At 48.8% G+C, this 13882-nt stretch overlaps 7 protein-coding genes across 7 annotated transcripts; 3 read left to right on the top strand and 4 right to left on the bottom strand.

The window, feature by feature from the left end:
* Positions 1–859: 859 nt before the first annotated feature.
* Positions 860–1889, bottom strand: V1513DRAFT_312545 (CybS-domain-containing protein). The gene is made up of 2 exons (XM_066894661.1): positions 1644–1889; positions 860–1587 (listed from the first exon to the last, which is right to left on the bottom strand). Exons 1-2 carry the CDS (start codon positions 1786–1788, stop codon positions 1214–1216), a joined length of 519 nt encoding a protein of 172 aa, XP_066754675.1. The 5' UTR covers positions 1789–1889; the 3' UTR covers positions 860–1213.
* Positions 1890–2043: 154 nt separating this feature from the next.
* V1513DRAFT_441195 (Metalloenzyme, LuxS/M16 peptidase-like protein) lies at positions 2044–4293 on the top strand. Its single transcript, XM_066897483.1, has 3 exons — positions 2044–2346; positions 2575–2778; positions 2842–4293. The coding sequence occupies exons 1-3, from the start codon at positions 2197–2199 to the stop codon at positions 3916–3918; spliced, it is 1431 nt and encodes a 476-aa protein (XP_066754674.1). The 5' UTR covers positions 2044–2196; the 3' UTR covers positions 3919–4293.
* A 694-nt stretch (positions 4294–4987) lies between these two features.
* V1513DRAFT_376790 (armadillo-type protein) lies at positions 4988–7525 on the top strand (the record flags this gene model as incomplete). Its single annotated transcript, XM_066894935.1, has 3 exons — positions 4988–5080; positions 5141–6100; positions 6146–7525. 3 exons carry the CDS (start codon positions 4988–4990, stop codon positions 7523–7525), a joined length of 2433 nt encoding a protein of 810 aa, XP_066754673.1.
* A 79-nt stretch (positions 7526–7604) lies between these two features.
* V1513DRAFT_397282 (histone acetyltransferases subunit 3-domain-containing protein) lies at positions 7605–9919 on the bottom strand. The gene is made up of 2 exons (XM_066895407.1): positions 9276–9919; positions 7605–9225 (listed from the first exon to the last, which is right to left on the bottom strand). Exons 1-2 carry the CDS (start codon positions 9736–9738, stop codon positions 7736–7738), a joined length of 1953 nt encoding a protein of 650 aa, XP_066754672.1. The 5' UTR covers positions 9739–9919; the 3' UTR covers positions 7605–7735.
* Positions 9764–11127, top strand: V1513DRAFT_441189 (mitochondrial 37S ribosomal protein mS35). The gene has a single exon (XM_066897482.1). It carries the CDS (start codon positions 10036–10038, stop codon positions 10978–10980), a length of 945 nt encoding a protein of 314 aa, XP_066754671.1. The 5' UTR covers positions 9764–10035; the 3' UTR covers positions 10981–11127.
* V1513DRAFT_441187 (PPP4R2-domain-containing protein) lies at positions 10977–12071 on the bottom strand. The gene has a single exon (XM_066897481.1). The coding sequence runs from the start codon at positions 11865–11867 to the stop codon at positions 11127–11129; it is 741 nt and encodes a 246-aa protein (XP_066754670.1). The 5' UTR covers positions 11868–12071; the 3' UTR covers positions 10977–11126.
* On the bottom strand, positions 12068–13742 carry V1513DRAFT_441185 (uncharacterized protein). The gene is made up of 4 exons (XM_066897480.1): positions 13611–13742; positions 13379–13472; positions 13241–13317; positions 12068–13185 (listed from the first exon to the last, which is right to left on the bottom strand). Exons 1-4 carry the CDS (start codon positions 13660–13662, stop codon positions 12272–12274), a joined length of 1137 nt encoding a protein of 378 aa, XP_066754669.1. The 5' UTR covers positions 13663–13742; the 3' UTR covers positions 12068–12271.
* Positions 13743–13882: the final 140 nt, after the last annotated feature.

Here is a 13882-nt window from a genome sequence, read left to right as displayed (position 1 = left end):
CCGCAGACGCTTCCGCGTCAGGCCCTCGCAAATACTCGGGCAGACTGGGTCAGATGAACCGACCCGTGTTAGAGCGGATTATGGTAGGCAACAGAAGCATTGACGGACCCATCCGAAGTCACACACAATCAAACAGACATCAAAGTCTGTATAAATGTCATGCAACGGCGTGCATCCGTCATTCGGGTAAGTAATATTACTTAACCCGACCTGCACCCACATGCAGCACGATACTCACGTAACGTCACGGCGGAATTGCAGTTGCTTTGTGGCATAATTACTGCACCGAATTTCCCACCCGCATATCCAGCGTCAAGTTTTACGCAGTACGTCTAACCGGGTTGCTGACCCGGCGAAAGTACAACTGCAACGCCCGCCTGAAACTAGTCACCAGACCCGAAAGCCTGGAGACCTGGACCAGGTCAGACGACGCTTCCACCCGCATCTCATTAGCGTGGTCTCGGTAGTCGGCGGGTACTCGCGATCAAAGAAAGGTTCCACTGCGCCACGGCTCAGCTTGACGATGCCGAAAATTCCAGTATTTATATACCCGAAATCTCACTGGCCCGACCTAGGTTCGAATTCGGACCAAGGCAAATAGTTATTTGTTGATATCAAATTTGAATAAATTCGGATTCGGAATGAGTTTTTTTTCTGCTGCAATCTTCTTCCCAGAAAAAAAAAATATTTGGAGGAAATATTTGGGCCTTTGTGGATGTTATTAATTGGTGTTTCTGGTACGCTCTCATCCGACGCTAAGCGGCTTGAATAGGCTGGGAACCGCTTCCGACGCTCCGGTGTTCCACTAAGAAGCGACGATTATTTCGACATGTTGCATAATTTAACCAACGAGCACTACATCTAAATGATGCGAAAAGTGCAATTGCCGTACAATTACTGAATATATAGTAGTAACAAAGAAAGTGTGTGGAACGACTACGAAAAAAAAGATACGACGAGATTATATATTATGTTCCTCTGTCATAACACGACCCACCGAGATCCGACATAGATACACGAGACAATCTGCGCACCAATATGCATATTATTCTGCCTGCGATATGTAGCTTACACTCATAAACTAGGACACATAAAAAAACAATCGACTCCTTGAAACATGGCTGCACGTTTTCCTATATCTGTAGGTTGACTTGATTTTGTCGCGTGTTTTTGGTTTTTGTAGATTACTTAATCAGTCATCACCACATCTAACTTAAGCCTTCCAGGCCTTGGCGATGGTGCCGGTCAAGCCGATATCCTCCGTCTCAAACTTGTAGAATCCGTAGCCGGTGAGGATTGTGCCGCCGAGGAGAAGCCACATGCAGGCGTCATGGACCTTGCCAAACTCACGCTTGGGAACGTAATCGATAATGCAAGACTGCAGTCCAAAGTATGAGTGGACTAGCGTAGTAGCAACAAGAACAGAATCGACAGCGGGGGCAAGCGCGACATCGGAGACAAAGGGAGCCACGGTGAGAGGGACGAGACCCACGGCAATTAGCCGCTCAAATGACCAGTGGTAGGAACCGTGCATCTTGTCTGCCGGAGGAATCGCAACAGGATCGTTGACGGTGCCAACTATTCCACCTATACAGTGTTAGCAGCTGATACAAATATAGATGACGCGTCGGCATATGACTTACCAGGAGGCTGCGCAATCAAAGGCGGGATGCCGAGGTGTCGGGCCGCGACTATCGGAGCTGGGATCGAATTGCGGACGCCGCGCAGGCCAAGGCATGGCCGGGCGAGCGAAGATCTGACTGGCGAGGCAACAGCGCGAAAGGACATTACTGTATGCAGTGACAGAGGAAAAAGAATAATAAAAGGAATCCGGTAGGAGGTGGTGACAAAAGACGGAAGAGAGTAAAGAAAGCTTGGATCCGGGTCTTGCGCCGGGCAAAAGTGTCGGTCGGTCTTGTGGGGTGCAAAAGGCAGGTTACCCGGTGTTTGGGCTGTGGTAAGGGTTTTGGTTTGTGGAAGCACCGAACATACAAAACAGCGCGGCGCTGATTGGCTGCTTTGGCAATTATGTTCTTCTAAGCACCTTTCCTCAGCGACTGAAGCTCACAGTGCAACGCCAACCAGAAGTCCAGAATCACCGACGGCGTCCAAACAGTTCTCGTTCTTCCGCCCTGTCTGTCTCGCTACGCTAACATTCCCCTCCGCCTTCCCTACCACTTCTTCCAGATTCCTGCTATGCCCGTCCCTGCCTCCGTCTTGCGTTCGGCCATCGCGCGCTCCGTCTTGCGGAAGACGCCTCGTGTCACTGTCCCATGCGCCTTCGCGCGCTTTAGTACCTCCGTCCTCAGAGGTACACAGTTCACTACCCTCAAGAACGGTCTGACGGTACGTCCTCCTTCTACCATTCCCGGGTCGATTAGTTGCTGCTGGATGTGAACTCGATTGCGATGACGGCGAACTACTTTTTGTTTGTTCTGCCAATGGAATCAGTCCACCGCTAACCCCCACCTTCCCGAAAATACTTTTCCACAGCCACTTCACCGTATTTTGGTCAGGGGCCGCATCCGTCACAGCAATCGGCGCAATTTGTGCATAATTCTAATTGTTCATCAGGTCGCGACTGAGAGTTCACCATACGCCCAGACTGCTACCGTTGGCGTCTGGATCGACGCTGGCTCTCGTGCAGAGACTGAGGCCAACAATGGCACTGCCCACTTCCTCGAGCACCTCGCCTTCAAGGGTACCAACAAGCGCAGTCAGAGTGATCTCGAACAGGAGATCGAGAATCTCGGCGCCCACTTGAATGCCTACACATCCGTATGTTTCGAAATAAAAAAAAATCTTTGATGCCATTGACACATGTTCTGACTCGATCAATAGCGTGAGAACACCGTGTACTACGCCAAGGCCTTTAAGGATGACGTTCCAAAGACTGTTGAGATCCTCGCCGACATCCTTCAAGACTCCAAGCTTGCGCCTGCGGCCATTGACCGCGAGCGAGATGTCATCCTTCGAGAGTCGGAGGAGGTTGAGAAGCAGTATGAAGAGGTTGTTTTCGACCACTTGCACGCCGTTGCTTTCCAGGGCCAGAGCCTTGGTCGCACTATCCTTGGACCCAAGGAGAACATCCTCATGATCGACCGAAAGGATTTGACAAACTACATCAGTACCAACTACAAAGCCGATCGGATGGTTCTGGTCGGCGCGGGCGCTGTTGACCACGATGCGCTCGTGAGCCTCGCCGAGAAGCACTTCTCTGGCTTGACTGGCTCTCCTGAGGCCCTCAGCCTTGGCACCCCGAGATCAGACAAGCCTCAATTCGTCGGCTCAGATGTCAGAATCCGAGATGACGCTCTTCCATTCGCTCACATTGCTATCGCTTTTGAGGGCGTTTCCTGGAGTGACCCTGATTACTACCCTGCCCTCGTTGCTCAGGCCGTCATCGGTAATTGGGACCGCACTATGGGCAACGGCTCTTTCCTTGGCTCCAAGCTCTCGTACGTCGTCGGCGAGAACCATCTTGCCAACTCCTTCATGTCCTTCTCGACCTCCTACTCCGACACCGGTCTCTGGGGTATCTACCTCATCACTCAGAACTTGACCGGTATTGACGATCTCACCTACCACGTTTTCAAGGAGTGGCGCCGTCTCTCTACCTCAGTCACTGACGCGGAGGTTGAACGCGCGAAGGCACAGCTCAAGGCCTCCCTGCTGCTATCGCTTGATGGCACCACCGCGGTCGCTGAGGATATTGGCCGTCAGCTCGTTACCACTGGCCACCGTACCACCGCCGAGGAGATTGAGAAGCGCGTCGACTCCATCACTGTTAAGGACGTCCAGAAATTCGCCCAGAAGTTCTTGTGGGATAAGGATATTGCTGTTTGTGCCCTAGGCTCTATCGAGGGCTTGTTGGACTACAACCGATTGAGAAACTTGACGGCATCCTTGCGTTGGTAAGCGCACAGCACATTCACTGGGATCGAAGGAAATTGGGTGTTAATGTGTTGCGTGTTTCCGGTTTAATGCATGAATTACAGCAATCAGAAAGGAGAGTAAATACGACTTGGACTACATTTGGACAAAAGAAGGCTGGAGTTTTCTACGTTTGCAAATTTGTTGATACATGTGTAGTATGTAATATAAATACAGCGTCATGTAATTGTTGATATACTCCAGTATCGTACGAGCTCAGCCGTTTTGTATCGAATTACTTAGACGGGAAGTAGGCGAGGGTGAAGGAAAAAAAAGGTTACAATCAAAGAGGTCTACATTTCAATTCATTATCCATTTTTTGTAATTTTTATTGCTTAATTAGAAATTATTTATCATCCATTATTGGAGGATGTAAAAGTAATTCATATTTAAAATAAATGTGTCATTACTAAGGGCTTGCAGCATATCCGCCACAACACCGGGTTTCACAAACTCACAATGTCAAACGCGCAGACGCCCATTACAGCTGACTATAGACACGACGATTCTCGAGAGCATCCCCACCAAATTATCAATTCCATCATATTCTGTCCTATACTTCCACACCACAACCCTTGACATCACGGCCCTTACAGCGTGTTCACAGGAATTTATCCACAAGTCATGACGCAGAAGGATTCGGAGATGGAAAATGTCGACGGAACGGCGCCACCTGAGGCCGAATCGTCAAGCGCACCCAATGGCACCGCACCAACGGCTAAGAAGGATGAGAAGGAGACTAAAGGTGAAGAAGAACTGTCTGAGGAGGATCAGCAATTAAAGTCGGAACTCGAGATGCTGGTAGAGCGGCTTAAGGTATGTCATTATGTGATTATGATCGGATCAGTGCGGACCGCATGTCTGTGTGACTGATCAGTTGTTTAACTGGTCTGTGGTACCGATCTGGTCTGAAATCCATTTGAATTGCCTGCATTAGGAGGCACAAGACCGGGTATATTCTAATTAATCGTTCGCGAATTAGGAGGAAGATACAAATCTGTATAAGCCATCGCTCGAAGCCCTCAAAAATTTCATCCGAACATCGACTTCGTCCATGACTGCTGTCCCAAAGCCTCTCAAGTTTTTAAGACCACATTATCCAGAGCTCACCGCATTGTACGATAAGTGGCCCGTAGGCGAACTTCAGGTATGGGAATGATCGATTGATTGGCACGTGGAAGAGGAAGCACAAGTACTAATTGAACAGAATGCGCTTGCGGACGTGTTATCAGTCCTAGGCATGACCTATGCCGACAACAATAAGCGCGACTCTCTTCGTTATCGCCTCCTTGCTCCGTCCGACGAAATTGGCAATTGGGGCCACGAATACGTACGGCATCTTGCGCTAGAAATAGGCGAAGAACACAACGTCCGTGTCGAGAAGGAGGAATCATTCGACGAATTGATGGGTCTCGCCCTCCAGCTCGTTCCGTTCTTCTTGAAGCATAACGCCGAAGCTGACGCGGTGGATCTGCTTCTTGAACTCGAAGCGATCGAAAAGTTGCCCCCTTTTGTGGACAAGGATACATATGCGAGAGTGTGCTTGTACATGGTCAGCTGCGTGAATTTGCTTCCTCCTCCGGACGATATGGCATTTTTACGAACCGCGTATGAAATATATTTGTCTCAAGGGAAGCTGACACAAGCCATGGCTCTCGCGATTAGATTAGATGACCACGAGTCTATGAGGGCGGTGTTCAGTGCAACCGACGATGTACTTGTCCACAAGCAGCTTGCATTCATATTGGCCCGTCAACAAATATGGCTTTCATTGGAAAATGAGGAGGTTCAAGAGTGCTTGTCAAATTCAAGGTTATCAGAGTATTTCCTCTTCCTTGCCAAAGAACTCAATATTATGGACCCGAAAGTGCCTGAAGATATCTACAAGAGTCATTTGGAGCATACACGAGGAGGTCCCGATGCTGGTCAAGTTGATTCCGCGAAGCAGAATCTTGTGTCTAGCTTTGTGAACTCGTTTGTGAATGCTGGATTTGGAAAAGACAAGCTGATGATTGTGGATGACGAGGCAAGTTCCTGGGTGTACAAGAATAAGGACGCTGGTATGCTTTCAGCAACCGCCGGTATCGCACAAATTCTCTTGTGGAATGTCGAGCAGGGGCTGCAGGATCTTGATAAGTACATGTATTCGTCGGAAGAGTATATTAAGGTGAGATCCTTGGGTGTAAATATTGAACCCCACTGACTTTTACAGGCCGGTTCGCTTCTTGGTATCGGTATAGTCAATGCGTCAGTTCATGATGAATCTGACCCAGCACTCGCCCTTCTATCAGAATATGTTGAGAACCGGAGTGTTCCGCTACGGATTTCAGCCATCATTGGTCTCGGTCTCTCATATGCTGGTTCTCAACGCCAGGATGTTTTCAATCTCTTGCAGCCGCTTATCGCGGATACTTCCTTCAGCATGCAGATTGCGTCTTTGGCGGCTCTGTCTCTTGGTCTTGTGTTTGTCGGATCTTGCAATGCAGATATAACAGAAGTTATTCTGCAGACTTTAATGGAGCGAGATGACACACAATTGTCGGACAAATGGGGACGATTCATGTCGTTGGGCCTTGGATTACTGTACATGGGCAAGCAAGATGCTGCAGATGTTATCATCGAGACCTTGAAGGCGATTGAGCATCCTATCGGCCGCAACACTAACGTCCTTGTTGACATTTGTTCATACGCTGGTACTGGAAACGTTCTGAAAATCCAGAACTTGCTTCATTTATGCAGTGAAAGGGCCGAAAGTGAGCCAAAAGAAGGAGAAGATGCATCATCGCAGAAGGCCGACGACTTATACCAGGGCTATGCTGTCCTTGGACTCGCTATCATTGCCATGGGTGAAGACATCGGCTCTGAGATGGTCTTGCGACAATTTGGCCATTTAATGCACTACGGTGAGGGTTCCATCCGTCGCGCTGTGCCACTGGCCATGGGCTTAATATCCGCGTCGAACCCAGAGATGAAGGTATTCGACACACTTTCTCGATACTCTCACGACAGCGATCTGGATGTTGCTGTGAATGCGATATTTTCCATGGGCCTTGTTGGTGCCGGTACGAATAATGCTCGATTAGCTCAATTGCTGCGACAGCTTGCGAGTTACTATTCCAAGGAAGCGAATAGCTTGTTCATGGTCCGTATCGCGCAGGGTCTTGTTCACCTGGGTAAAGGTACCATGACACTCAGCCCGTTCCATACAGAGCGTCAGATTTTGTCGAGCGTTTCATTAGCTGGTATGCTTGCGGTTCTAGTCTCGCTGATTGATGCGTCGTCGTTCGTACTGGATACGGCACATTATTTGCTCTACTTCCTTACTCCGTCCATTCACCCACGATTCTTGATTACACTCGACACCGACTTGAAGCCAATCCAAGTCAATGTCCGTGTTGGTCAGGCTGTTGACACTGTCGGACAAGCTGGTAAGCCAAAGACTATCACTGGCTGGGTAACACACAGCACTCCCGTCTTGCTAGGTCACGGCGAACGAGCCGAGTTGGAAGACGACGAGTACATTGCACTGACAAGCACTTTAGAAGGGCTTGTCATCTTGAAGAAGAATGAAAACAAGGTAGAGGAGGAGTAGCATTACCTCTGACTTTAGTTGGGTAACAAATTTTGTAATTATGGGACGTTGTCTTTATTGTACGCAAAAAATTTTGTATTATTTATGAATATATATATTTTACAATATTTGCTCATATCTATTCGTCATTTCATTTCGTAAATAATACTGTTACATATATACATCAAGTAGTTTTTCAAGAGTGTTCAAAATAGAGCTCCCGCGTCTCTCCTAGGCCTGCGCTTCAACGACGGCTTGCTCGCCATCAACTTTCTCGGAATTCGCAATCTCGTTCTTTTCCGCGCCATCCATCTCCTCAAAAATCGACTTGCGCGGTATCCTCTTCATAACTTCCGCAGATGGGAACACTGGCCCAATCTTTTCGATCCAGCGTTTCCGCTTGTCTAGCAAAGCTTTGATGCCTTCTCCCAAATCCGCTGTCCGGCCGGCCCCTCCCACGCCGTTGGGGGTACTATTTCCGGGAACACGTTTCTTCTTGTTTTTGATTGTACGTGTACGTTTCATGTATGCTTGATCCACTTGTTTATCCAAATCTTCGAGAATCTGCGTGTACTCCTGGTACGCCATGTGTTCGTGCACAATCTTCTCGACTTTCTTCTTCCGAGCCGCATTAATCACACTGATGACTTTCAACCGCCTCTGCAAACGCCGGAGTTCCGCGCAGACTTCGTCGTCCTCGCGAGCAGACCAATCGACCTCGTCGTCGCCCAAAATCCCGACGAATTTGAACTCGCGTTTGAGTCGGTCTTCAAGTGTCTGGTAATCCGCCTTGACAGACGAAACTCGCCAGCCTTGCTGTTCCGCGAACGCAGACGATGAAGAAAGAACTTGTGGTTCTGCGGCGGCTGTCGCATCGTCCTCTGGCTTGTTCGGCGTCGTGGTTCCAGGAGCTGGCGTAGCTGTGGTGGAATTGGGTAAGATGGTGTCTTCTGATTCGTCTTTCAGGAGAGCAGACAGGATGCGTGAGGCGAGAGGACCGCACGAAATGTCTTCAGTCTCAAGGTGGTCTTCCGTGAGATGTTCTGATGTGCCACGAGGCAGAAGTATTGTGGCAGACGCGGCGGAATCTGCTTGAGAAGTAGTTGGCGCGGGGGAGAAAGTTGCCATGCTGCCGTCTTCCTCAGCCCAAACTTCTTGGTAGTTAGTTCCCAGCGCCGGTATAAGGTATGGTGTTAAGTTATCTTGCTTTTCGTTCAAGAATGACAAGTCCTCTTCAACAAAAGGTCTGAAGTACGGCTCTAGGTACGACTGGAATGTGGAAAACTGAACCTGATTTGCCGGTTTAGAACGGGAAAAGTCTTCGTCTGGAATCTCGCCAGGTAGTAGGTCTGCAAGGTCCTTGGTGGGATATGACGCTACACCGTAGCGCCTCTTCAAGTCTTCCGTTCCTGAAGTGGGGATTTGGTCGTCAGATGTATCTTCCATGAACGCCAGAGCGGCAGTCGGGATTGTTTGTACGGAGACATATTCGGACCCCGGATTCTTCAGCCGTGTGCCTACCGGAGGATCAACGTCATCAGCCGCATCAGCTGTCTTTATCGCCGCAGTGGTAATTGAAGGGGATGAAGGCTTTGTCGCCGATGCAGGCGCCGTTGGTGTTGGTGTCGGAGAACTCTCTAGACGGCGCCTTTTGTCTTTCGGCGAATGTATTTGAGATTCTGAATCCTCTTCCTTGATTACGTCCGGTTTCGCAGGAGTACCTGATTGTTAGCACCAACTAAACAAAATATATGCAATATATGGCTCATACTGGACTGCTTCGAAGCCGCCTCCAACTCGTCTAACCTCCGCTTTTTTGCTTCTTCCTCAAGTTTCTGCTGTTCAGCCAGTTCTTTAGCTGCTGCTGCTGCAGCAGCGGCAGCAGCAGCCTTCTCCGCCTCCTGGGCCATCGCCAAAGCTTTGATCCGTTGACTTTCTAGATTCCGCAGTAGCTTTTGTGATCGTAACACCCTAGCCTGTGCCTTCGTCGCCAAAACCTTTAAGTCATTCTGTAATGTGACGAGCGCCGATAATGACGGAATTTGGACTCCGCCACCATTGCCATTCGATACGGTCTCCGGAGATGCCGAACGCGTCGACAAATACGTCGCCAGTAAATCATCGTATACTAGCGGCGAAGCCTCCGTGTCAGACAGGTCGGACGCTACCGCATTGCGTGGTTTGCCTTTCCCTTTGCCCTTTCCCTTTCCCTTTGATTTGCCAGCTGGTAGCATTATCAATATGTGCTAATACGCCTGTAGCAAATGATGCGGGAGTGTAAGGCGTTGTTCCACTTGACCTGCGAGTGGCTCTGAAATAGGCCAGATCAATGGACCGGTGGCTACAGCGATGTCCACGACGGTTAGGGGTTTGTGGCATGGCTGACCCGGTGTCTGTGGGTTGTCCAGGTTGCAGACTACAATTGCTTCAAAACGGGTCCGACAGACTAACCAATTTTTCTACGGAAGGTTCCCGTCAAATCATATCAGCTGCATCCAACATCGACAACTCCAGGGATCCGGTACATAGCAATGCAGGCACACAAAATAAGCTTGGCAGGAAGAATATATATGCGGGCATTGAACCGTCGCTCAATTGAGCCACTTGCCGCTCAAGTACCGGTGCGCCAGTTCTCGACAACTGCCCGAGGTTGCAATGAGACGACTGAGACGGCAGACCTCAAGGAAATTTACGGCAAGGAGGATGAAGAGTTGCCAGACGATATTATTACCGTAAATTTTATCGGAGATGACTACGTCGCAAGGCATCCGACGCACACACCGGAGCGCAATCTCAACTTCAAATTTCACAAATCGGTGTTTCCATCCGAACAGCATGCAGAGCGGGCTATACATCATGCCGGAGATAATTTGAATCATTTGCATAACGATATTGACGCGGTCGATCTCCTCGCTGGAAAATTCAAGTATGACGACTTGCCGCCGCTCGCTCATACGAAAATGGACGAACACCGGTTTAAGCGAATGTACAACCGTGTGGCTGCGTGGGAGATGCCAAACCTGCGCCAGATGGCTACGGAGTTTGTGCCTAGGAATATGAAGCAGAAGGAGGTTTTTGAATTTAGATACACAAGTTTAATGGGGCAGGAGCACGAGTCGGAGGCCAAGGTGGTCGTGCAATGTAGAGCTAGCGAAGTCGCAGAGACTTTCTTTGGGAAGGGTGAGGAGAAAGCGAAGCGGCTTCACAAGTTTAAGCTGCTATGCGGTGCCCGGTACAATTACACAACCGACATTGTGAGAATGAGCTGCGAGAATTTCTCGAACTCGATTCAGAATAAGCAGTATTTGGTCGACACGTTGAAGAGACTGCTGAAGGAGTCAAGGGATCTTTCAAAGGACTCGTTTGAGGATATTCCATTAGATACTAGACATGTTAAGCGGAAAGCAAAGACGCCCCAATTTCCGAAAGAATGGGCGAAGCCGCAGGATGTTTTGGATTATCATTCGACGTTGTGATGTATATGATTGATTGTTATGTAAATAAGTGTGCAAGAATGTAATATACAATCGTAAGAAGGTCTGATAAGCCATACTGAACCTGTCAAATGATTATCATAAGCATAATGTACAAACTGGTTGAGACCTGGGAAACAGTATTACAGCTACTCAATGTCCATCGGTTCTTCTCCTACTCCTTCGTTCTCTTTACTATCAAGCGAAGTCTCCGCTCGTAAGTGTTGTTCCGAATTACTGTCTTGTTCTTCACCGTTTGTCGTATCTGCTCCCTTTTCGTCAGATACTCCGTTGATTCCATTCTCCACTTTCTCGTCATTTGGCCGTCCGTCGTCTATCATTTGATCGTCGTGGTGCTTCACTTCAAGTTCCTCTTTCACATCTTCGGTAGCCAGTAGCGCATCGGTGGGCGAATCCGGGGGTGGCGTGCCCGTGTCCACCAGCCAAGCAATTGGACTCAGTATAACCCCCGTATTCTCATTTAAAACATTTCCGGTCAAAGCGCCTACAGTCCCTGAGTTGCGATTGTTGCTTCCTGCGTTAGTGCTATTCCCCAAGGCGGCCATTCCAAAATCTCCTACACTACTCTCCACGCTAACCACCCGCTCTATCGCACGCAGATATTTATCTCTCGCGTGAGTTCCATAATGCCGATTTGGCCGCTCGACTAATTCCGCTAACCGTTGAATCGTAAACGGCGGCGCGTTTGGAAAAGATGTGTTAAGAGTGTCTAATAAACTCTGCAGGAAGCTATTTTGTGAAGGAGTCGGCTCCGGAACAAAATTATTTGTGGATATTTCGCTCAGAAGAGCGCTCATACGCGTTCGAAATGCCGGCCAGTCTGCGGTTTCGTCAAAAATACCAGTTGCCGTGGTCTCGTGGAGTAGCATCTCGTCTGTATTATGTTAGGTCCAATTACTGATCCGCGCGTACCGCCTTCGCACCAGTAAGGGTGAAAATACGAACCTGACTTCATCTTCATAGATACTGTACTCTCAAGGCATGCCGGAATTGCAGTGGTCGTCGTGTGTGCAGATACCGAAAACGCGCTCGGGACAGTTACGTCGGGCCCCTTAATTGAGTCGCGATGAGCTGACAAGCCCTGACGCCACGGCGGCTTGAAACATCGCGGCACTGGCCATGCACACCCATGATAAACTAGGGTTGTTTAGTATAATAAATTGCCGATTTATTATTTAACTTATTGTTTATTATATATCAACGTCATGCTTGCTTAATATTCTCGATTACCATGTATCAAAAAGCTCTATGAAACATTGTACACTCTACACGCCTAACGCGTAACATGGATGAATTCTCTCTCACGCTTCCGCTCAGCAACAGAGTCCGGAGCAACGTCCTGGAACAAATTTCCACGGTAATGTCTAACGTACTGTCCGACATAATCATCCAACTTCTCAGGCTTCATGCCGATATCCGCAAAAGTCAGCGCAGACTTGTCAACTTTCTGGTTAATAGTCATCCGCTCGACCTGATCTGCACAGCCGACAGGCCACCATAAGATCTGGTTCAAAAGCTCCGAAACATTGGCGTAAAGTTTCTTGGGGAGATTGTAGTATGGATAAGGCTTGAGGGCCTCCAACTCACATCGCTGGCGAACAGCGTCAACTGTCATAACTTCGGGACCGCACAATTCGTAAGTGTTACCGGTAGTAGAGTCGTCGAAGCCAATCTTCTGCAGGGCGAGAGCAACGTCAAAGACATGCACTGGCCGGATCTCTTGCTGGTCGTTATTGACAGTATACGATGGCCAGCTAATGATCTTCTTGATGAGCTTGTCTTCCCAGCCAATCATGGGCGATGGACGAACAATGGTGGTATTTGGGACGATATCGCGGGCCACCTGCTCAGCTTCAAACTTTGTTCGTAAAAACTCAGAGGTCGAGTCCGGAGACGCGTCGTGGTGCGACACCTGAATGAATCTATCGACACCATACTTGGCCACGGCATTAGCGATACGGCGCGTAGCCTCGACGTTGACATCGTAGAAAGAGAAATGTTTGGTCGGATAGTCTCGGCTGATTAGATTGTAGACTATATCAGAATATTTGACTGACTCCTCGATCGACTCGATGTTACGGATGTCGAATTCGACGAAGTTCACGACTCCGAGATCACCAGTGACTTTCAAAAACCTTTTATTCATTTCCTCACGGAAGGGGACCATAACAATGGTACCATGGCGAGCTAGGAGAGTCAGCGACACCGACACCTCAATTAAAATGATATCCAATAGCCTTACCGAGCTTGGAAACCAGATATCGACCGAGGAAACCATTAGCACCAAACACTGTGGCTACTCGTCCTGTCCTTGAGGATCTAGTACGTATAAGTTTAACACTATTTCTCAGGAGTATTATAAAAGAATGATGTAGCGAACCTTCCACCAGGACCGTAACTGATGACAGGCTTTCCAGATAATGTGATCGCAAGGTCATGCGCTCCCCGCGAGGAGACGTATGCTTGCAGTATGACTGTATATACCGGTTAGACAATCGCCCGTCAAGCACATAAAGAGCGACCAATCGCAGGTCTAACGGTAATGGATTTCGATATCCTTCACCAGACCATTATTTTGGCTACCAATCTTAGTAATGTGTGAACTGACATACCTTTCCGCTTAACTGCGGGAAATTGAGCGCGAGCGGAAGCCAGGAAATGCATGTCGACGTATGAGGATGAAGTCGACTTGAATTACCAAACTGGCGCAATTGTTATATACGAGTAGACTGCAAATATCCAAGTAGCGGAGTGCAGACTCGTTTGGACTTCGTGCGGCGGAACCCAAAACTTGCTTGCAACTCGACGTGATTGGCAGAATATCGTTGTGCACATTGAGGTGTCGCAGTTATGGTGTGCCGACTATAATATGCACTTACGCCGT

The sequence above is a fragment of the Lipomyces chichibuensis genome, assembly GCF_038497645.1.
Source record: "Lipomyces chichibuensis strain CBS 12929 unplaced genomic scaffold V1513scaffold_8, whole genome shotgun sequence".
In the NCBI taxonomy this organism is placed as follows: domain Eukaryota; kingdom Fungi; phylum Ascomycota; class Lipomycetes; order Lipomycetales; family Lipomycetaceae; genus Lipomyces; species Lipomyces chichibuensis.
The sequence above is the reverse complement of the archived record's forward strand: the minus strand, read 5'-3'. Positions and strand labels throughout refer to the sequence as shown.